Here is a 25,494-nt window from a genome sequence, read left to right on the forward strand (position 1 = left end):
AGAAAGAAAAAGTAAGAATCTACAAACAATATGTGTATATATATATTTAGCTTACATAATATGTCCTACGTATTGAAAAGGCATATACTGGGTCTGCAAACAAGCTGCAGTGACATACAGAATTGCAGAGACTTGAGAGAAAGACTGCAACAGCTGGTACAAATGGCTGCTTAGGCACAAGCAGCAAAATGCGCACTTTCATATTCAATAAATTATGAAATTGAAGAAAAGAAAAGGAACAGGAGCTGGCTAAATGTCTATTCATGTATTGCCAATTTTGTGTTTCATACCATTAATCCTGCAGGGCCTAAACAGGATGACTAAGTCACTGTTGCAGTTTATTACACTGTTCACGGTGTCCCTGCGCCAGACTTTGCATTAGCAGGACTGAATAGCAGGGACCTGGATAATAAGTAGGAGTCAAATTGTTGAGGCATACTGTTCTGAGAGGTTCTTTTTTTCTCTCTGCAATTTTGTTTTCATACTGTTCAGAAAGTTTACTCTTTAAAAAAACATGTATCTAAATCAATAAAACGATTTAAAATTGAAGGTGTTGTTGGGGTTCATCTTAGTTTTGTTCCAAATATATCACCTCAGATGTGGGCATGTGAGGTAAAAGGTGGACAGCTGTGTCCAATTAGTTTGACCAATTGTCAAGCTGAGTAGGGATATGGCGGCTCATTTTATTATGATTCTTTCATGTCAACTCTGTTTTTTTCTAGCACTTTTTGAACAAAAACTGTATGATGTTAATCTTGGAACACTCATTAGAGGGATGCTCATTGACAGACTGACATATTTATTCAATTTTATATTAATTAAACACTGGTGGGTATTGATTTATTTCTCTGAGGGTCTGTATGGTTTTATGTTGCTTGAGGGAAACTTATGTTTTTCATTAAGCATTATGTTATTTTTGAAATTTCAGGTAGTCTGTTCATGTATTGACATTTTATTCCTCATTATGATAATTCCTAGAGCTTTTTTGACTCTGTCACACAAGTACATATGGCAACTTCCCAAGAAATCTTCAGAAAAACACATAAACAAAAACTGTGCTCGAGCAGGAAAAGCGGCAGACAAAACTTGCTCGGCAGGCACTGAGGTAGCTGCTAAGCACAGATAACAACAGGCCAATACTGATCTCCTTTTCCACTGCACGAGTGGATGCTTTATAATTTGCATAGAGGGCTTGTTAGAGAAGCACTTTTTAAGCAACACATTTTGTTTAAATGACTAGTGTTGATGTCGAGTAACATGACACTTGGGTTTACACATTTAAAGTTGTGTTTAATAGACAAAACAACAGCTACATTTCACTGCCCTTGTCCTTTCAGCAATCAAAGATATCTGTTCATGAATAGTGTCACAATCATTTGCTTTAGGTTGCTGTAGGGCAGATCTTTTTTAATAATATTCGATGCAGTTGCTTTTTGTATCCTGATTTGTTTTTTCTGTTCCCCACCTATAGCACTTACCCTTTAGAAACATCACAGATGATGTGGTAAGACTTGAGACGTTGGTGTGCTTTCCCTTTTCTTAGTTGTTAATATCAGCAGCATCTAACTTTTCTTTACTAAAAGTCATCTGCTCTGCTTGTTTTGAGTCGGAATGAAATTGGTCTTCATCGCATTCTCATCACAGGGCACACACTGCTTTTCTCACTAACTAATGTCTTTGTTGAGTATGACTGATATTTAGAACAAATGTGTGCTTTGTTCACACTATTTACACTAATAACATTTTAATAACATCTAACTCATTTATAGGCTTATTGTTTTGTGTATTAACCATTTGAATGTGTTTAGAATCTAACACATCTTTTATGTATTTCAACTTGGCACTGAAAATTCTATACTTTTACCTATTTTAATTGTGGTTTCTCTGTTGCCTGCACAGCTGGACAGATTCGCCAGTATTCGGATTCCGGGTAGTAAAAAGGAGCGGCCACCCTTATCACATTCTAAACACAATACTAATGATTGGTCCATTTCTTCATCATCCACCTCACATCAGTTTGAGGAGCTTTCATCAAAGATCACCTCGGAAAAAGAGATCTTGGCTCTGTTTGAAAAGATGATGGTATGTTATTTTTGTCATTGTACAATATCATCAAAGTTTTCTTAGAAGAACAATATTAGTAGCTTGACATGTGAAACTTACATCTGATGCAAAGGCAGCCACAGTGACTAAGAGGTAAGATGTGAATGAAGATTTTAGAACACAATCTTTTGTAGCTAACTAAAACTGTCTTGTTTTGGCCACAATGACAAATGAATAACTCAATCTCTTTTTTTCTTTCAGGAGGACATGAACTTGAGTGAGGAAAAAAAGACTCCTTTGAGAGACAAGGACCTCAACACAAAGAGAGAAATGGTCATCCAGTATATATTTACAGCCTCTAAAACTGTAAGTTGAATTAGTGAATGTCTGTATGTTTTGCTGCTTGACATTTTATAGTTACATGATTTGATTGAATTTAATATGATTAATTGTCATATATTTTTAAGGCCATATAATTTTTCTTGTACTCAGAGGATATATTTTATTATTTGATGCAGACATGCAAAAAAAATAGTTGATTAATCAATTCATTTTCAACTATTAGATTAATTGCCAACTATTCTGATAATTGATTAATTCATTATATTTGAGTAATTTTAAGAAGAAATTCTTCTGATTTCAGCTTTTCAAATGTGAATATTTTCTGGTTCATGGCAGTAAACTGAATAGCTTTGGGTTGATGACAAAACAGGCCATTTAATGACCTGACCTTGGGTTTGCCAGAAACATGAAGCTGTAAATGTTGAGTACATCAAAGTTTTATGTTGAAAATGTAAAGTATGGATCCCCAATATATAGAAACTGCCATATGCTAACTTGTATACGTTGGGCAATTAGTGCAATTAGCATAATTAGCATGAGCCGCTTTGCCAATTTGGACAATATTGGGGTGGTTTTGGGGGTGCTGAATCCATTTCTGACATTTTCAAAATAAAAAAATTCCATTTAAATTTCCATTTAACCTGAACGTGGCCATATTTCAACTCCGGGTGGGCCAATTTTGATAATTTTTTTGTCGATTCAAGAGTGATCTATGTTGCAGACCACAAAATGGCAGGCAGAGCATTACTAGGCAACTAGCCAGATTGACTAATTTCGGGAAGCTTATTGTTTCATCTGTTGACGGGAGCGCCGTTCCAAGCTTCTCTCGTCACCTGTAGATGCAATGCGATTTGCAAAGTGGGAACAGCCCAAGCCTTTCTTCTACTGACTCAAACTTGTCGGGGGCTGAATGCAACTACTTCAGTGGCCACAGATTGAGCCTATTGCACAAGGACAACAACCAATACACTGGGTGCAGCCTCAGTTAAGGATTAAGACGCGGGCGGGAGATGAGAGGCCCAGGTGGCAGCAAACTTTCATTATTGGGCCGATGGTTCCAGCACAAAGGAAACTATGGACTGGCTGGCTGTAGCCTCCATACCCAACCACCACATAGAGCCAGCTTCCTGTCAGCCATTTCCCTCTTCCACTAATTTGATTGATAAAATACATGCTTCTGAACACATCATCCGTGATGTAACCTGGGGTCACTGGCTGTTTTGGGTCTTTAAACATCAGACACACTCCCCCAGGCGACCCAGCAATGGTTGATCAGACCACAACTAGGTGGCATTTGCTCCTCCCCATGCACCTCCTTTCCTAATCTCGAGACATCTCAAGGCTTTCTCTACTGCCACTGTGTGTTCTATACAGGCTTTGTAGAGTGACTGCCTTGCAAAACCTCTGCAGCCAACCCCCATGGGCATGCACCTTGCCTTCCAGCCCTGTTTCAGACGGTCTACGACACAGTCAGCTCTATGATAACGATGCTCTTTGTTGACTCTGAGACCAGGATGACGACCTCAAGGTGGTCGTGGCTGAAACTGTTTCTCAAGGTCCACAGAAAGCTCCAGTCCTGTGCTATCGCCAGGATTCCTGATGGACTCTCCAGTCTTTACACTATTTGTCTGGGTGGTGGGGCGTGCTTGTCTGCTGTTGCTGATTCCCATGCTGATGGTTTCTGTAATGGCTTTCATAACCTTGTTTTGACGCCAGGTGTACTGGTCCTGCCTAAGAGTCTTTCGGCAGCAGCTGAGGACGTGCTCTAATGTCCCTTTGCCTGCTCATTGCAAGCAATATGGGGATTCTGCTTTTCCCCTGTGAAAGAGGTTTGATGGGCTGGCCAAGACATTGTACACTGCATGAATCAAGAACTTGATGTGCTGAGGCACAGCTTGCCAGAGATCAGTCCATGTGACGCGTCAGTCTGCTCCTACTTTGTCTTAGCCCCCTGCTGCCTCATGCTGACCGCTCTGCTGGACCTTTTCTAGTCCACTGATGTCCTTACTTCCTCCTGGACCAGCCTGTGGCTCTCCTTACCTTTGGCCTTGTACTGGGCAGTTGGAGAGGTTCCCAGACCAGCTCTTTCCCTTGTCACTGCTCCAACCAGGACTCTGTGGTGTATCCAAGACTCTGCTTGCAGCGCTGATTCGTCCTCTCTCCACTTCCTCCCTGTTCTCAACTCCACCCCTGCTTGGGGGTGGAGCACCTACGCTGGAGTCCTGTATTTCTATTACGCCAGAGTTGAGGTCTTTTGTGTGTGCATGTAGAAATGTTTTGTCCCTGTTAATTTTGCCTAGTGATTACTCTGCCCACATTCTGTGGTCCTCGGGATTTCCACTTTTACTACTACTCCCAGTGGAATCCTTTCGCATACCATCCTAGCCAACTAGTATCATTGTGTTCTCTGAACATCCAGAAGATTTAATAAAACCTCTCTTTGGTGCACCAGACATGCTTTGGCCAACCTCTTGGCCAAGATGTTCAATAGCCCTCTCTTAGGATTTCGACTAAGCAGTTGCTAAAATATTGTCCATATAGGCAATTATGCTATTTCATGCTAATAATGCTAACTATATTAATTGCCCGACATATACAAGTTAGCATCTGGCAGTTTCTATATGCTAGGGACTTGTACTTTAAATTTCGAACATAAAACTTTGGGGTGTGGGTCTATTGGCTGCTGAGTAGATTATTTTGTGAAACAGTGATCAACATTTTTTACCATTCTTTGACATTTTATAGACCAAACAACTAATTCAGAAAATTATCGACAGATTAATCAATAATAAAAATTCTTGTTAGTTGCACCCCTAATTCCGTGTATTTTCTCAGTCTTACATGGGACTTAGCCTGGGAAAGGGATTGAATTTGATTATTAAATTGATTATTCAATATCAAAAACAGGAGATAATGGATTATAGCCAGTGAAATCTCATTTGTCTTGCTATCTCTATCTCTAGGAGATGTAGTTACACCCACACAGGGACAGTTTTGTAAAAATGCACACCCAATAGCATGCCTGCTGAGCTTGTCTCTCTCTTTCTCCCACTTCTTCTCACTCCTGCTCTCTCTCTCTCTCTCTTGTCCTAGCTCTCTCTGGTTTGATTCCTAAAGGTGATCAAAAAAGATTTTCAGCTTCTGTTGCTTTTGAGAGGTAGTGCTATAAAAACACAAGTTGTTGATGCTTTTGAGCATTGATAGGGCATCATAACATAAATGGATGAGGTTTGATATTCATTCCGAATAACATTTTTGAGTGCTAGAAGATAATTGATTAGATTTTATGCATGTGAGTTTGCTATCATGGTTGATTGGTCCTCCTTTCAGCAATGAGCCCTAAGCTTTTCCTTTACTCCCTCTTAAAGCAGACAGACAGATCTTGATAAAGGGTGATAAAACTGTCAGTGTACAGGGGAAAACGATTAAATCTCCAAAGAAATGGACACTATAGATCATTCTCTCTCACCCAGACCAAAAAAGACCATGCTTTACATTGATTTCTCTTACCCTTAAGAATAGAATCCTATTGAAAGACCACAATTTGCAGGTGACACTCCATTAAATATACCCTAGAGCGTGTTCATAGTTAATATGGGTTCAGTCTGTGACACTTAGTTTGAATAATAATGAAAACACAGCATACCTGAGGTCTTTTTGTTGATTTCCTTTTAGCAGAAGTTTAAGAATGTCTTTCTGAGGGCACAGAACTTGAATCAACTGTTGTAACAAATATGACCCAGTGCTTGAGTTCCCTCACATTGCATAGCAGCAGCTCAAATTTATACTTGTTTGCTTTTCAAAGGTTTCCTGGTTAACAAGTTGGCACAGAGACTTGCAAAGAAGTGCTGCATTTATTATATTTGCTATAACATCCCTCCAATCTTGCCTAAGGCTGTCCATCTCTAGTTACCATGGGGACCAGTTAGTTTATATGCCTGCATTTGTGTACCTGCATGGTAAAATAATGTGGCCACTGGTCAAACAAATTCAAATTCTTCAAAACACTAGTTTTATCAGTTGCTACATAAGACGTGGTAAATTGCATGTTTAGAGAGGGAGCTTGAAAAAATGCTGATATACAGTGTCTCTCTCTGTTAGTAATTACTGAGTTAATGTGTTATGACAGTTAATATAAGATACTCAGCAGGCTGGATTTAATTCTGCTTTCATTTCTTAAATCCCTGACTCAAGACCATGGCATGGTCAAATTATGACAATTATTTTATGAGGCTGGTTAGGCTTTCATGTAATAATTTACCTTCTCAGACCAATACCATGTCCTTAAGCAATACAGACAGGGTTATGCTTTGCTGTAGTGATGGGCGCATGAAGCCTTACGGACTTTTGGGGCTTTCTTTTTGTTTGTGCCGAAAAAAAAATTGAAGGCTTGAGGCTTCAATCGCAGGAAGCACAGTGACATCTGGTGGCTTGTCGAACTTAATAGAAGCCCTTCAAGACTAAAGAGGGAAAATATTTGGTTGATATTTATGTAACATTTCATATGAGTAGCGATGTGATGGGAGAATGATACTCAAATTGAATTGAATTAAATTAGCACATTACTCTTATTACACTATAACTTGATATCAGATGGAACTATTCTCATAATTATGATATGATATGTCTTTGTAGTGTACATCGCCATATTTCTCAATTATTTTGATGTCTGTCCCTTGCTGACATAGTCAAGTGTGGTTCCGGCTTGGTATTTTGGTAGAGAGCCTTGTAGAGAAACAATGCTCATGTATTTTGTTATACAAAATAATTGCTAACGTTTAACCATTACCTTTTTGTGTTGTGTAGCAGTGGTTGTCTTGAAATTACCATTCTACTTCTTGGAGAAGCCACTGCTGATTTGTCTGCAGTGCTCCTGCAGTGGAACTGGTGTTTTACTTAGTGTTGCCTTTTGAAACACACATAAAGAATTTTCAGACACGTCTCTCCTCCGTCTGATACAGTATATAACGAAGACTAAGGGGGAGGCAAATGTATAGGTCATTTAAAAACAATGTTCAGTGTTCTTAGGCTTCAGCAGTTTTAATCAAGTCAAATCAAGTTGATCTTCCAAAGTTCCTTTTTTGCACAAAATTTAATGTAAACCAGCTACACTGAAGCTTAGTTCACCTCAGTTTCTCAGAATGAACAGCTAGCAGGCTTCAAAGACCCTTAATCAGCTAGTATTAGAAAATGTGAGACAGAGACATACTGTTCCAATAGAGTTTATAAGAACCTATTACATATCTGCACACTCGTCATCTTTCAGCATAATTTGCCATTTTGAATGATGTTTAATGCGTTTTCACAATTACATTTTTCATGTTACTTAATTTCCATGCATTAGTAATATTTCTTAGTAACAAGTAATGCCAGCTTTGCCATGGCAGGGAGACAAAACCTGTGTCGCCTGTTGCAGATTGGGTGTATTGTCAGTTGTTATCATCGTTGGTCTCTATCTCTGTATCCTCTCCCCTGTGTCCGCTCTAGCTGAGGGGAGGGGAGGGGAGGGGAGGGGAGGTGGGATCAGAATTTTGGCTGTGCAGAAAAAGTGCTCGGAGAGAGAGTGCGCAGTGAGACAGAGGGATTGAGGCATTGCAGTAATGCTCCACTTCCCTGTCCCGTTGTGAAGACAGGAGGGCTCCTAAGGAAAGGATGGCATTAGATGGAGAAGTGATGGGGGGGGGGTAAAGCTGCTCCAATACCATAATTGTTGTAGACACACTTATTTGAGAAAGTTGAAATCACTGTGGGCAAATGAATAGACGGGATTTCTCCCACACAGAGTGGGTGGACGTGATGAGAGCACAGCGATGTACGAAGATTCATTCTCGTTTGAAGTTAAATTTGACCATATCTCACTGTTGTCAAACCCACCGCTCTTGCTGTCATTTTATGCAGTGCATAACAGTGGAGCACAATCCATTCAATTGCATATCAGTTTGATTATTGCACAGTATATAATTCTGAATTATATACATTGTGTGTATATTTCCATCAATATCTATTATACAGATGTCGTTATAAATAGCATGGAATTCATATCAAGTTGAAAAATGTCCTGAATTGGAAATAAAGAGAGGCAGAAGGGTCACAGAGACAGAGTCTCTGGGCTGATTCTGTATAAATGATGTGGATGGGGCTGGGGTTGCAGGTGGGGCCACAACTACTCTGATGCCAGCAGTGGGCAAACAGGCTGTCACTAATGCCTTTAGCGAGAAAGGCCCAGCCAGACGTGCCCATTGCTGCCATGATTCTCCGACCGCTGAAGGCCTCAGAGATCCTGAGAAACAAACAGGCTGGTGGTCATCATCATGTCTCTACAGGATGGGAGAGGCGTTTGACCACTGGGCCAGAAAAGGAAAAGGGAGACAGACACTTACTGTATCCTTGATGGGCTCGTGTGCTACCAGGGAGTGGGTCGAATTGGCAAAATTGCCACTGTTGTTCCAGTTACTCTCGACAGAGCAAGACACATGAGGCAGGAGTCGACCCAGGCTGAGAAAGAGTTGCAATCATTTTAGCCATGTTGATAACAACACTGGAAGGTGTTGTTGTTCTCACTGAAGAGTGCTAGATTCATTGCACTACAACCTGATTAGGAGGTGACTGCATTGATACTGTATGTCTCGTGGTTCTGAGACAGAGTCTAATGGGGGTAAACCTATGGTGAAGTCCATTGGAAGTGGAGCACATACAGTACCAAATAGAATAACTTTTTCCAGTGGTTTAAGCTATTCAATAGTAACTATCACAGGAGACTTAGACCTGAACCCATAATGACATTTTTTTGCTCATTCAACATGCATAGATTTGACTCTGGCTACACAGGTTTCCCTTTCTAAGGCTACGGTGCTTATGATCATAATAACACACATTCTTTGATGACTGAAGATAGAAGTGTTTTTTTTTTTAATGGGAGATTTTGACAACTAATTTCATATTTATTATATATTGAGGAGAATATTATAGATTGGGGCTTGAGGTGTCAGGGGAGAGAAAGACTGGGCATAGTTCCATTGTTCTGGCAGCCTGCAAGGGTTAGGGATTATGTATTCCTGCTGGTAGCGATGCAGACTGATTTCTGAGGCCTTTGATGAATCAAAAACGTACCCAATGATGTGTGACGTTTTGGCTTTAGTGCAGCTGTCTTGATAAACCAAATAAGTGTGCTTTCTCTCTACACCACTCTCCCACTGAACAACACGGAGCAGCTTTAGCTTTAGCTAAATTGCTACTGTCTTCCCAGACAAAAAAAAAAAGGTTTATCCAGTAACATTTACTAGTTTGGCGAGATGCACATAGATTGATATTAGACAGGGCAGATACAGTGGCTGTTATTTTCAAGTCTATGGTCAGCTACATTTTATTTAAAAAGTTTATTAAGGCCCTCTCTTTTGGGTACATGGGGTTTGGGGACAGGGTGACCTTTTTAGTCATGCAAGTAGAATAAACATATAAAATAACACTGTATGTGACATATTGCATGGTTTGTTTTTGCATGTGATTATAGAACATTTGCAGTGTGAGAGATGATGGCTGTCTCAGTTAATTACTGTGATTTCTGTGTTGATGACTAAATTTTGAACCAACATGAAAAGAGTTTAGATTTGGTGCCCCTTTGGAAATGTGCTATTTGGGAAATGTGTCACTTTGGTGTGAGGTTTGAAAACTAATTAAGAGACTTGACTCACTGTGATATTAAAGAGAACTGAGGAATAAGCATGTGGGTTTGTTTATCCATAACCCTGGGCTTGCTGAAGGATATTAGGCTGTTGGCTTTGATCCAAAAGCCTGGAAAAATGATGGTCAAAAAAACATGTTGTCATTCTTACTTCAAATGTTAGCCTAATTTAAAGTATCGTTGCTGAGGGTGTTATCGTACTGGGAATTTTAACTTAAAAACAGTTTTTAACTTTTCCATGTTAATTAAGAAAATATTTAACAGATACAGGTATGGACAGAATGGTGAAAATAAAAGTATGGATGACACTACAATTTTTCAACTATGTAGTGTGATACATGTACATGTAGTTAAAGTTTTTACCTATTGTGTAATTTGCACACTGTCAGGGAAATAAAGATGGCTCACAGTCTGGGTATTGATCAGATGCTTTTCAGTGGTTACCACCAATGTACTGCCCTCCCACTAACGGACAGATTATACTTACTGTAGAACTGCCACTCACTCTTACAAATCCACCCAGAGGCAGATTTACACCCAACTAATCTATAGTTGACACCCAGTGATTCTATCATGGTTTATTGACATGCTTTTACTATTGCACTATACTTGACCTTGTATTGATTGATTAGCAGTACGTTATTGGTGGGTTTCATATAACAACTTATTGTTAATGTTATTTAATATATAGATTTTATTTTTCAATGAATCTGTCAAATGACAAATGCCCAACACAAATGATCACAGCCCAAAGAAATGTCTCAATTTGACCTACTAGCACCTGTGCTGGTTTTATTTATTATTATCATGCTGTGGAAATTTTCGGATATTAAGAGAAAACATAGGGATATTCAAGACAAAGCAATGTAATGTAACCATTGCATAGAGCTGGCAAAGGTATGTGCTATTTTGAGTGCCTTTTATTTACAACATTAGAACTGCATTTTCAATGAAGAGAAATATATATAAATATTGAGAAAAACTGAATATATACACTGCACTTATAATGATCTGACAGAAATTATTAAGAAATTTGTTAAAGTAGGCTGAACTTGAATAGATTTTCTGGTTTCTAAAGATGTAAGTGCACAGTACTGGGAAGGAATCCCTGGGCGCTTTTGTGATTGACTGTTAAATTGTTGACATGGGGTCTTTTTGTCCGTGTACTGAATGTTCAGACTTGTTTGCCTCATGTTGTTTTAATCACTTTCTCCATGGCTACACTAAAAAGATTTCTTCTTCCTCTCTTTCTTCCAGGGGAGCTTGAGAAGCAGCCATCAGATATCCCCCCAGGAATTCCTGGGAGAGCTGAAGTCGGGGGTGATGGACGAACGTCTGTTTGCCTGTCTAGACTCATTGCGAGTGTCCCTTACCAGCAACCCTGTCAGGTACAGTACACGATTATGACAATAGAGATGCACTTGTTCTCTTTAGTTTAAGTGCCCTCACTAGTCTCTTTTGTTTTTATTTTGTTAATATAAAGACATTTTGATGGGATCATCAATTCAATCTTTGTGTATATTTTACTTTTCCCCTTTAAAAGTTGTATTACTTCATGAAAATACATTTTCATATTGCTTTAATGTAATGGAATGGATTCAAACAGGTCATTAGAGATAAACAAAAAAGTATAGAGTAGCAAAGTGAACAGAGCTGCAGCTCACTCACATCCTGTGGTTGCAGCTATGAAGATCATTCCGGGCAGAGGTTTAAATCAGAGTTGTAGCAAATTGAAAATGCTGTATCAGGAACAAAATTCCATAGTTTGTATGTTGAATCAGAGTGAACTCAAAATGTATAGAGTTCTAAAATGCATAATCTCTTGCTTCAGCCCACTATAGGCAGCGACTTTCAACATTGTTGATGGACTGTTTGTTGCTGCATTGCCCATTTGGAGTTTTAGACTGCCTCAGTCTTGTGCGGTTTACTTTTTATAGTAAAACAGATTTGTTGTCAACACAGTTTCTCACTGTTTACGCTGATCATTGTACTAGGAGTGCAATGTTAAGGGCTCCAGCTGTTCGACTACTTTAGTTGTCTGTGACAAGAATGAATAGACCTTCCAAAACATTGGATGCCCATATAATTTCTCCACCATTCTGTGCAGGATAGTAGATAAAAATAGTAAAAATAGTGCAAAATGAGAGTGGGCACATTATCATCAACCTCTATTCAATCAAATTAAATCCAGTAGTCTAGCCTTTTCTAATAAAAATACTGTATGTGTCATATGTTGGCAGTTTTTGCATGCAGTATTGATCCCTGTCATTTTTTTTATATGAGAAATACTTATTAATTATAAATGACAATTTAATAATTTTCACATTTAATCCCAAAAATACACACTGCCTCTTTGTTAATAATCTTTTAGTAATCACTGTCTACATTGTGACTTGCTTTGAGCTTGTGTGCATACGTTGATGTTAGGCCATGCTGTCAGGGCACAATCATCCTGTAGTCATACATTTTTAAGACTGTGATAAGAGGCGCTGGTGCACATCCTGAACATAATATTGTTTGTGGTAGGATGGCTAGATTTGTGTAACAAATGCTTAATCAAAGTAACAGTTAGGGATTCTGAGAGAAGCTAGTCCATGTAATGACATTATACTAAATGGTGCTTAAAGACATTAATTAGAATGGACAGGATAACATATGTCTAATAGTTGTTAACAACAATTTGAGAACATTTTACAAATACAGCAGGCAGCAAACCAACTATATAGCAACAAGTCAATTCAACAGCACATACCTAAAACATGAGAACTGCAAGGAGATGAGGAGGGAGTTGTGTGTTATAATAATTCAGTGCAGTTACGATACCGACGTGTCATAGAGGAGACGAGCGCATATAACATGGATCTATCTGTCTGTCAATATTAACAGAGGTGCCAGTCTGCAGTGTAACATTAGTTCGTACACTTCCACAGAATTACAGAATAATATTAGGCCTCATGATTACAAAAAGTGTTCTTGATCTCCTTCATAAAGTATCCGAGTGCAACAAGCAGGTTCACGATTCAATCTGTGTTGTGGAATGTCACAAGTGGCTCTGTTATGCTACTTTTATTTGCCCACCAATGTGGCTGCTAGGTTAAGCAAATTCACCCGCCTTTACAAACCCACATTTGGCAGGTGTTGGGTGCTAATTTCCAACCCTGTATCTAAGCCACATTGACAGCCAGATCCCCAGTGGTCTTGTCTTGGTTGTCTCCCTCTCTCAGATTTTAGATGGTTGCTTTAGGCTCTCTCTGTTTGAGGCTGGGGATTAACAAGTTTGTTTCACAGTATTATATACTCTGCTGGAACCACTTTAAAGGCAGTCAAAAACCTAAGCTGAAGTTGTAGTTGAACACCGACTGTACGGTATGTACTGGCTATTCTGTGATTGCCCTGCCCATCATGAAGAGTTTGTTACAGCAACTGAATTCAGCACGCATATGCTTCAGTTCTGTAATCATCAGTGGATTGAGAATGTCAGTGTGTCAAAAAGAGGATTGCTGCTCTGGCCAAATGTCAAACGGTATTTTGAGACAGTAGGAAAAGGTGAAATAACTTGAGTAAATGAAGATCTGCTGTGCTGATCCTGTCTTCACTGTGAAAGTGGGGATATTTAACAGCATTGCAAGAGAAATCACTGCCACCGCAGAAGCCACCCTGAACCAACTCAGGTCTTCAAAAACCATTTTAGAGAGGCAGAGTCAAAGTCTGTATTTAAAACAGTTAGTTTTAGTTGATATATGTCAGTGTTACTGGATAAAAGGTGCATTTACTTATTTATTTATTACTTATTTTCCGAACATATTGCCTCCCACTTTATATTATTTAAAGGACCAGTGTGTAGGATTTAGTGGCATCTAATGGTGAAGTTACAGATTGTAACTAACTACACACCCCTCACCTCTGTATTTGAGGACCTGGGTATGAGAACAGATTGTGTAGTGTGTAGGAGAAAACTGCAGTGGCTACGAAACTCGAAAGGCCCCATCTACAGCCAGTGTTTAGTTTGTCCGTTCTGGACAAAGTACAGTATACTTTTTTTTTTGGTTAATTTCGATGTGTGGCAATAGAAATTTGCCAAAAATTCATGGATGTTTGTTGGTTAAAAAGCATATAAACCCTGACAATAAGTTTGCAATACCTTTGTACCCTCTACACAATGCCTTTCTCATGTAAAATAGATCTGTCATGCTGTTGACTGCTGGTAGAGGATGACTGTGGTCTTGCATCATCTTATAGACTCTTGCCTTGTATACTGTCCCTGATGTATTTCTGTTTGTGCTTTTGAATCAGAGGCTATGGTCTACACCAATGGTAACTTTTTTCATACAAGGTCATAATTATACATTTCTACTCCAGTCAATTAGGTTAATTTAAAAATTGGGTTTAATCACATGGATACAGAGAAATTTCACATTTTATCCACTCACAAATATACTTAATGTACAACAATAGAGAATAGCATTGCATACCATGCTGCATGATATTATCTAGCACTTTTCGTAAGCAAGGATGGCCTGCTACTCTTTCACATAGGTAGACTGATTTCTCTTTCTAGATGTCTGTTTATACTGTTCATGGCAAGAAACCAATAGACACTTGTCAGTCAGGTCAATTAGGTCTAACTAGTCAGAATTTAGATCATCGCCCATGATGTATACGTTTGATCAGTCTGTAGTTAACAGCAATATAAAGTCAGTTGTTCAGAAGGAAAAAAGTAAGTCATATAACCGTGGGGTGGTAATTCTAGTCTTGTGTTCCTTTTCCTTTACCTCTAATCAGTTCAGCATCATTGAATGTAAATTATTTATTATTATTATATAATAATATATAATTATTTATATTAAATATATGTTATTAACACAGCTGAAATGAATCACCTCATTGACTTAACCAGCTCTAAGCCTTCTCATAACTAATCCTTAAAAAAAAAAAACCTTTTCTACTTCCTGGCTCACCTTTTTGAGTTCACATGTGAATAGCACTCACGCCCACTGATGCTCTCCCACACCTAATTACAGAATAGTGCATGAGTATTGGCACATGGATGAGTACAAGAACAGAGACTTCATTGTTTTCTAGGACCTCTTGAGCACTATAGTTCTACCTAGACAGCCAAGAGAAAATTGGTTTTAAGAGCTTTTAATCATGATTAATCCACTTTTTGTGAGCGTCACTGATTAGAATCAATGACACTACCAAAAATGTAACACAGGACTGATGTTCTCCAGAAAAGCATACGTAAATGTTAATTTTGTTGATAGTAAATATGAGGAGATATATTTTCGTCAGTTACCTTTTCTGGTGATCAAGGTGAGACATTGTTATCACTATACTAAGATACTATATACTATAAGAAGTGCATTTCTCCACATCAGTCAACAATTGATTCTGTTCCTTTGCTGGTCACAAACTTTCTCGTACTGCAGATAAACATTACACTAAAATATGTTTCTGAAAGGATTTGAGGTGCGAAATAGGCAACACAGTACTAGAAGTTTGATTCATACTTGATCAGCACTGTCTAGTTTGACAGATTGATCTGAGTTTTGTGCATTGCGCTGGACGAACTCACTGAGAATGACTTATCAATCACAAGATAGCCATGCGCTAAGGCATACCCTGCTTTCTTGTATATTTTGCCCTAAATTACACCATAATGCACTACATGAACAAGAGTAGAAACTAGTGATTGAGACCATAAAGTCATTAGGAAACTGTTTACTAAGATAATAAATCAAGTAAGAAGTAGGGTCAATCCCCTTAAGACTCAATACTATCTGACTTTTTTGCAGCCAATTGAGCTGTCCCCCTCTGGCCATGAGGCAGAGTGCAGGTTTATACTTGCGTGATTGCTATACTTCACCGACCCAGAATCTCTGTCCACTAATTATATATATCAATGAATGTAGATGATAGCTGGCTACATTAGCTGTCTTAAGTCACATCAGTCCCATAAACTGCGACTGCAATAGTCTGTGTACCAACTGGGATTATGGGACCCTCACTTGTGTGATCCTTGAGGAAAATGCGGCCTGTAGACACTGACTAACTACACTGACACCGACATCACCAATAATAAAATGGACACGTTGGTCAGGCTTATGTATAATGACATAGTTTGGCTTTACCATAAATCTGCCTTGGCTAGAAACAGTGGGCCGGCAGCGGTAACCACTTGCTATCTATTAGTACCACTACAATCTTGAGTTGTAGGATTGATTTGGCAGTAAAGGTATTTTGTCTGCCACTGTTTTTGGATGCTGATCACTGTCACTTTCTTGGCACTGCTGTAGCAAACATCTCTCATTCATTGCCTCAATCCAATATCAGATAGATGCATTCTGCTAGTATAGGCTGACAGACTTATGCTCCCTCATCAGATTCCTTCTGGCGGAGCAGACAGACTTGGAGGTAATTTGGTACTTCCTGCAACTCCAGTGTAGCCCTGTAACGCTTGCCTCTGACCCCTGTATACCTTACCCACCTCAGCTATTCTAGCTCTCTCCCTTTTTGAGAAGCGAGGCCACAGTAGTAGCCCACAGGACCAGCAAGGCCACAGGATGTAATTGTATTAAATAGATTTGATAAATGGATCTGACAAACAAGTGGAAATTGGTTTTTGATATTATATTAAAACTGACCTTCAGGTTTAAATTTATTTTTTTCAGTTTACCTATAAAGTAGGGTAAAGTTTAGCATCCATCTTCCTTACACCATCGTTTTTCATAAACCCTGAATGCTCTTCCTGTCTCTCATATACCTGCCACCCATGTGCTGCACACAAAGATTCATCACGATTCCTTAAACTGTTCCTACTTATAGTATTATCACAAGTAAAAAATATAAACATAAATGCCTTTCTTCTGTCCTATTAGGGAATTATTTAACTTAGTTGCAACTTTATTAGGAACACCTGTAAAATTTTGAAACATTTCAATATAATGCATACCAATGAAATGCTCTAATTTTGACAAGATTCTAGGTGTGAACAGGGTTATTGAAGATTGACCTACCAAAATGATTTTGATGTGGTGTGAAATACTTTTGAAGACATACAAACATGCTAAATATGTTCATGGTATAATACTCAAAGGTGCAGTGTGGAGTTTGAAAAGTTTTATTGTAAACAAACATTATTATTTTAACATTTAAAAAAAAAAACGTATGCACTGTCACACCATTTTTAACTCTTTTTATATACATAAACAGTTTTTCTTTTAGAGTGACATCAGTCAGTCCTCACTGAATGAAATCACCTCCTCTATTTTTATATCAGATGTCCCACATTGCTGTGACTTTATCCTCATCCTTCTCTCTGTCTCTGGAGAATCCTCCTGTAGTTAGTTAACTTGCTGTGCTCGGGACAACATTTTAAAGTAAATTTTTATTTCTGGTTCATAACCGCTTTAGCGGAGTGCAACACTGTGCTGCACTGCCTGGGAACCTTGGAGGCATTCTCATGAGACTCCGTTAGAAGTCAAGCTACCTTAGCTGTGAAGTTAGCCAGATAAGGTGCCTCATTTTTCTCTTTGATTTATGACTGTTTTTGTTTCCCAGGGAATGGGATGATGAATTTGTTTTCCTTATTTTTTAATGCTCTTTCCCTCGCTCTGTTTCCTGGAGTCTTTCTGAGATGATAGCCCTCAGCTGAATATTGCTGTGCTTTTTTGCATCTGTTGATGGGGAGGTGTGATTACAGTATGCCTTTGAGTGGGCATTAATTACTGTTTATTGCATTGTATATCAAATAAAAGTGCACTTTACACTATCTGACAACGAGACTGACTAATAAAATGGAATTATTTTTCAACAGGTCACGTTGAAATTCAAGTAAAATGGTAAAATCTATTGGGGACAGTGCTTCTAAATCAACACTGACACTTAAAATATGTTAAAACAACTGTGCCATGTAACTCAGTAGCTAATTTCCACACACAGCCTCATACATTTGTGGAATGTGCACACTGCTGGTGGAAGAAATAGACCACACACCAAAACTTTCGCTGCGTGTGCCGATCTGCTCTGTGAACTGTGTAAACATGGAAAGGACCAGGCCATGCTGCACTAGGATACTACACGCGTCTGCTCTGTGTCCTGTCTGTATGATGCCACAAAACTAATGAGTGTGCTAGGATGTTAGGATCTAATGAAACCCAAGGGCTACCAGAGCATGCTAGATTAGCACACAGAACTTAAAATACTAATTACTTTAAAGTCGAGACAGACGGAATGTCAAATACAAACCACCAAGAGGCACAAGGATAAAGAAACAGGTCACTATATAAATATGAATACTGATTCCTCTTTGAAAGTTATTATTGGTATTAATATTATCAACTACAATGCAACTGTTTTGCTATTATTTACTTACTTACTATGGTACTATAGAAATACAGTTTCAATTATTCCACATCTTTCATACATTCCTTGTATTATTCAACTTTTAAAGCCAGCAATGTCAGCCTTTTAACATACAGCATTCACACCAAAATCTCTTCAGAAATGCCCTAGGTTTATCAACTAATATGCCATATAAAATTGCAACCACATACATGTAGCCCTTTCAAGTTCACCCCTAGATTAGTGTTGGAGACCTGATGCTTGCAATGCAATAATAAATCCAGTAATGAGATCCAAACTGTCAACATATAGCTGACATTATTAAACACACAACCCTGTGGGTGCCTCCACTGGTGTTTTTTAAGCTGGGAAGACACTGTACAGATATTTTCCCAATTTGTTGCCCCCTAGAACCGGGATGACATTCTGCCAGATTGGTCAGATGGACTTCTCACTTGAGTTTCAAGGCAGATGTTTTTCAAATTTGTCGCAGGAGACAGTGCAGGCCTGTTGGTTTTCTGTGCAATAATTTCTGCTATAGATCAACTGATTCTCCTTTTCTCTGTGCCTCACCTACTGATGATGAAAAACCAGCATCCAGTTGCCACTGAGCTATGCATTTCAATGAAGCTTATGTCAAGCCCCCGTCTTGCCTGTTCTATAACCAGAATGGCCTGGGCCATGGCTCAGTGTGAAGTGTAGGGTAAATTGATTTTTTTTCCCTCAAACATGAGATTCCTTACCTATCTTGGCAGCAGCCTTCCCTGTCTTCATCAGCATGGTGGTGACAGTTTTTGTCAGTCTACCTCATTCTCTTGACCCTGTCACACACACAGTCATATACCTTGATGATGTGGAGGACTAAACTGTTCCCCTCCCTCTTGTCCTCCTTTGTATACATCAAAGGCAGTTAAGTATAAGGTTTTTATACATAGAATTTAAGCTTTTGTGTTTTTAAATTAACCACTCTATTCTCACTAAGTTTACAGGCATTTCAAGATCAATGTTGTTTTTATTTGTTTGTACATGGAATGCCTTATGTTTACATGCTATGTCTACATAAAACATTACATTACCTTAGCTAACTCCAATGTTCCAATGTTTTTCTACGTCATTTTTCAAAACTTAGAAGTTCGAATTCATCAAAAGCTACATCCAGCTTACAGGGTGTAGTTTGGACACAAAGCCCAGATCTGGCATTCCCACTATATTAGTCTTTGTACTAGAAAAATTTATATATAATGTGTATATACAAGTATCCTTCAAACTGAAATTGCAAGTACTGTGGTTACTGATTTGGGACATCTCAAATTATTAGCTGACATTCAATGATGATTTAACGATCAGAAAATACAGATGATTGTCCAACTCTTGTTTTTGTAAAATTCATCAACTGATGCGGTGACGTAGGACGTCAAATGATCAAAGTTAAAAGTAGATGTTGTGTCCATTGCTGTTTAAAAAGAGTATTACAGTTCCACTTAACAATTTGAATCCTCACATATTGGTCAAACAATTTAACTGTCTCCTGATCTATATTTACAGTTCAACTGTAAATATAGATCAGTACAACTGTACTCAAACATTTTGTAACAATATTTACAGTATTTGAAATAGTACGTGGGTCTCTGTTTTAATCACCCTACCAGTTTTCTATCCTTATGAAGTTATAGAATTTAAAGCACCAAAGTTAACTTGCAAAGTTAGTTCCCTGCCACAGTGTCAACTGGTTGCAGTGGTCCATTGGTATTTTTTAAGTTAAAATAAATCAACTTTTACCTTCTAACTTTATGCCATGAACATTAAACTCAAAGGCTGACCCGTGGGACCCCACGCAAATCTTTGTTTATTTAAAAATAAATTGCAGGTCTTGAGATGTAGCTTGCACCCACTATAAAGATGGAGATGGAGTCACATAAAATTGGTTTACATAAAAAGAAGATTCAAGATTAAAGGGTTTAAAAAAAAACAGGAAAGCAGGGCAAATCTGGCATTTGGAGAAATTTCTCTGACACAGTAAAATAACATCTGTTCACCTGTAAGACAGGAGAAGAAACAAAGTCTCTGTTGTGGGGGCCTGAATGGTCAGAATGTTTGCAGTGATGGGATTAAGAAAACAGTCCCTTCTTGGCTTTATTTGAAACAACTACCCTCATATATATATTGAGTCGTACTAAAATCAAACACACCTAAATCATCACTAGAGCTGCCTTTTTGTGCGGAAAGTGTTAAATGGAAATCTCCTGTCACCTGTGTGCAAACAAGGTGTGACAAATGTGAATGTAAGTTAAATGTAACAAAAACAAATAAGAATATACCATCTGTTAGAGCTTTTTATAGTCTTTTAAACAATAACCAACAAGAAACAAATAAGCTCATGGACACACATCTACATACCACCCCCATACTCCTTTTCAAGAAATTAAATTCAGATAACCACATCCCATTTTATGTTGTCACCTTGAGAGTTTCTGTAGATTTGATGCTGGAAGGCATGCAGCTTGTTGATTAGAACAGTACAAACACTGAATGCTAATGCTCAGAAATGTTATTCAGTTTCAATCAGGAGGGAGGTGCAGTCGCTCACAGTCTCACTCATGCTGTCTTTGCCTGTCTTCTGCATACCTAAAGGTTTTTGCCTAATCTCACAATGTAAGACTTGTTTCTATTTGTGCTCCTTATTTAAATCAGAGTTAAAACTTATTTGTTCTTTTAAAGCAGTTGCTGATTTTTGTCCCATTTCCCACTGTCACTCTTGGATGAAAACCTTGGATCTCCAGCATATGATTTGTTAGTAACAAGAAAAAGTAACAGTTTTTTTATCTTGATTGCCATTCTGTTTTGATCGTACCCAAGAAGTGTTATCATAAAACCTTCTTTTATGCTATGCACCATTTTTGTACACACACACAGACACACCCTTGTTCTTCCATCTGTTTTAAGTACAGAAAAACTAAAGGACTTCTTTGGGTTATGTAAATCAATGCCCTATTTTCTGCATTGTTTTAACAGTTCTCACACAATATTTAGATCCCGGGTGGGTTTAGCAGCCCAAGCAAGAATTCATTACCACCTCTTAAGAATTCTTGCTTAACGAATATAATGTAATTTTGTATGATTAAAATAATCAGAAGACTCTTTCACTGAGCATTTTATTTACATCAGAGATGATGCAGACTATTATGTTAGGTTGCAGAGTTTTACATACATGTCTATATGTTGGCTTAACAGTGTAAGTAACATGTATTTGCAGTAATGAAAGACTAAACATATGTTTGAGGAAGACCATAAAATGTCACGCTGGGTACATCTTGGTCACAGTTCTTTAAAAAAAAAAAATCAGGGAACCCTATGAAAGATTTTTGTTTTTTATCATGTATTTATGTTAATAAAATGAATATTGTTATTAGATTTGTAAACTCTCAAATATTGATATGGGTGTTGTCCTCAAATCACTGTCAGTCAGGCTATACAATATATACAAATAACTATAGCTCTAACTGCCTGGATGTGCTTTGTTGTTTGTAGGAATGTAAAGATATATCACGACACGATTAAATTGTGACACAAATCTGTGGAGGTTCAACTCGGTGAGATGAAAAATAAATAGTGATATCCATCAAGGTATCAAGGCGCAAAGACATCAGCTTCACTTCACAAAATGAAAAATTGCATTATTTTTCACAGTTTATACCGTACCTCAGAAATAAAAAAGGTTTCTAAAATGTAATAAAGAAAATATATTTTGTCATAATTTGTCTCATTTTGTTTAAAAAAATAATAAGAAAATTGTATTTTGAACCCAGTATAGTGAATTGTATTGAATTGTGAATTGAGTGTGTCATTACACAGAATCAGAATCAGAATCAGAAATACCGGGGGGAAATTAATTTTTTTCACCTTTAGTTGTTTCCCTTTATATGTAATATTTCAGTACAGTTTTTCTTACCAGGCCTGCAATCCTACGTTTACTACTGCTGCCGTTCTCCTCAGCAGAAAGTACTGGATTCTACATGTGTTTTTCTGTCTCAAAGCTTTCCAGAGTGGTTGATGAGTATGAAAGTGTTGTTGTCAGTTGTCAGTCTTACACTGTTGGATATTGATTTAATGTTTGTTGTTTCAGTTGGGTGCAGAGCTTTGGGCATGAGGGTCTTGGACTGCTGCTGGACATTTTGGAAAGGTTGCTGTTCAAGAAGTAAGTCGATGCATTCTCTTGTGTTTATTCCTGTGCAGACCCTTGCTTATCTCACTATTATTATTTGTGTATTCATAATAACTAGGGATGATCCCGACCGATCTCAACGATGGGTATCGGCACCGATCAAGGCATTTATTAACTGATCGGTATCGGCTATATTGAGCTTTAATGACCCGAACCAATGTCTTATGTCAGCGGTTGTACAGCTGTTTTTACTCACAAAGCGTTCATGCACAGTGCAGTCATCGTCAACTTCCTCTGTCTGCCTCTCCACACTGCTCTGTCAGCGTGGGAGCACAGGCAGCCCTGCCTCCTCTGCAGAGTTTCACCACAGGTCCAACACAGCCACACTCAACACGCCACTGCCAGTGCAACAAAAGCCCCGCCAACAAAAAAAACAATAACAGTAATTATTGAATGTAATCTGCGCAAAAGATGTACAGGCAACGGAAATAAACAGTCAGCAGAATACAGACAGTTCATTCAGGTAACTCAGGTAAAGGCTGCACTGAAGCAACAAACACTGGAGAGACTCCTTCCAGACAGCGACAAGACCAAGTTGTTTAGCCATTTCTACAAAAAATTATAGTTAAACCCCACATTTATTTTAAAATATATATTTATATTTGGCAGTTGGACAGTTATCAGAACGCTTCTTAAAACACTTCTCTGTCATCAGCACTTTCTTACAGTTTACACACTTCATCTGAATATAAAAATGTACACTCATTTTCACCCTGTATATCATTTTTAGTCTTCATGCTGTACATCACAGATTAGTTGCTCATCGTTGTCTTGTTTCCCCAGGCAAGAGAAAATTGACAAAAGGAACCAACATAAAGTTGTCCAGTGTCTCAAAGCCTTCATGAACAATAAGGTAATGACAATAGATGTTTTTTGTAAGTAACCCCATTTGATAATGTTTCCAAATTTAGGTTGTAAGTAAATTTCCTTTTGATATATCACTTTGTTTAACATTAAATTAGTACTTTTATTCACCTAAAATTATGGGTGTCATTCTTAACAGGTATTTGATTTTAAAGAAAACGAGTACAAGGATCAATGTTTTTTAGTTATAATTTGTTTTACTGTTGTAATTGTTTATATATTCAGTAAAAAAAAACTTAGCAAGACTATTCTCTGATCTTTGAAATCAGTAAAATAATGTATTGATTTGATGAGTGTTTATAGTTTTGGGAATTGTTTTTGTCTATGTTATTTGTGTTTGCGAACTTTCTATAAAGTGACAGGTGTGGTGGTGGGTGTACTTCCACAAGGTGTCTTTAAAGACATCATTTTACTATGGCTACATTAATGTTATTAGGAAATACACCCTGTATTTAGGGAAAATATCTATTTGAAATAACTTCCTGCAGTTTGAGTTGAGTCTGATCTCCGAGGGTAATTTCAATCCCATCCACACTGACATCTAGTGTTTTCATGTAATTACCAAATTAGAAAGCTGGGATTTCAATTACAAAGGACTTATGACCAGTGGAGGAGAAGAGCAGCATCATAACAATATGGAGACGATTGGGGGCAGTCTTACTAATGTCCTGATGAAATCTGGATAACACTGTGTGACACATTTGCACAGATCTACGGTTCCTGGTTTTCCCTCAAGTCCCCACTCTGGAATTAGTACTTTCTGATGGCTCAGGAGCTGTGAGAGAGAGTGTGTGAATAAAAGAGAGAGTAACTGAGGGAAAGAGGCCATCAAGAGAGTAAACGAGAAGAAACACATCTTTATTTGCTGATTGTTTCAACGTGGTAATGTGCTACAGCCCAAATTAATAACCATAAATCACAGAACAGTGTGTCTCTGTCTTGTTTTTGTTGTGTGTCAACACTGCATCTCCAACAAATGTGCTGTTGGTCTATTTGCCTAATCTTTATGGTTCTACAGATGCATTGGAAATGCAACAGGATTGTTGAAAATAGTCACAGATTCTTTGGACTATTTGGTCCAAAAAAGCCACAGCACAGTCTGAGCAGTAGAGATAAAGGGACACAGGCAGCCATTCAACACAAATTGTTGTGTTACAAATTACCTATAGAAGCAAAAGAAACAGAATAGCATTTTGAAAGAACATAGAAAGTAGGGCAGGGCAATAAACCAAATATGTACTGAAACTAATTTTAGTCATGTCATTATGTTTGGTTAATGGGTTCTCTTCAAACAAGCTGTCATTTGCAACCTACCCCTTAATGCACCTGAAAATATATGAATGTTTTCCAAAAACCTTCATAAGTCATTTTGCTGTTATTTAATTACAGATTGTGCAAATTATTTAAGCAACATAATTTAGCAAAACGATGAAACAATATGATAATATTGTGATGAAATGATTCCACTTAAGGTCAGTAGACAATAATAAATCACCCAGACCTAAGCACTTGTGCATAAAATATGTTCTGTGGAAATAGCTTTTTGTCACAATGCTTCAGCTTTTCCTTTTGTGCCGTTAGTTTACAGTAGATATATAAAAAAAAAATCTTGCCACATGGAGCTAAAACTCAGCGGAGACAGATATACAGCCACTTTGGCACAAAGCATGCTGTAAGGTCTCATGTAATCCTGCGTCTCAACAGGCGCCAGACGCCAGCATTTACCCGTAGGCCTCTCTGTCAGCCCAGACCTTTCCCTGGCTGGAGAGGCATCTTGGGATGGGATGTACCCACAATGCCAAGAAGACAGGTGTTCTCTGCCAGCTGCCAGTGCAGCCTTTTTCTCTTCTGCCTTCCTGTGTCAAGTCACACAGTTGCATATTTTCTATTGTCTGTCACCAATGGCATGATAATGTAATACTTAAAGTTACTACACTGTGAAACCTCCCTTCAATATAGATTTGACATGTTTGCTTAACTGCATATATATATATATATA

At 38.1% G+C, this 25,494-nt stretch overlaps 1 protein-coding gene across 1 annotated transcript in view; it reads left to right on the forward strand.

Moving 5' to 3' along the window:
- Positions 1-25,494, forward strand: part of LOC118320903 (protein diaphanous homolog 3-like) — a 145,871-nt gene that overhangs the window by 4,190 nt on the left and 116,187 nt on the right. Inside the window, exons 2-7 of the mRNA XM_035652025.1 lie at positions 1,472-1,504; positions 1,900-2,082; positions 2,305-2,409; positions 11,324-11,454; positions 22,533-22,604; positions 23,415-23,484. Of these exons, the coding sequence (XP_035507918.1) occupies positions 1,472-1,504; positions 1,900-2,082; positions 2,305-2,409; positions 11,324-11,454; positions 22,533-22,604; positions 23,415-23,484 (594 nt within the window). The remainder of the gene's footprint in view (positions 1-1,471; positions 1,505-1,899; positions 2,083-2,304; positions 2,410-11,323; positions 11,455-22,532; positions 22,605-23,414; positions 23,485-25,494) is intronic.

This window comes from Morone saxatilis, unplaced genomic scaffold (assembly GCF_004916995.1).
Source record: "Morone saxatilis isolate NCDOM2014 unplaced genomic scaffold, NCSU_SB_2.0 Contig11, whole genome shotgun sequence".
In the NCBI taxonomy this organism is placed as follows: Eukaryota; Metazoa; Chordata; class Actinopteri; family Moronidae; genus Morone; species Morone saxatilis.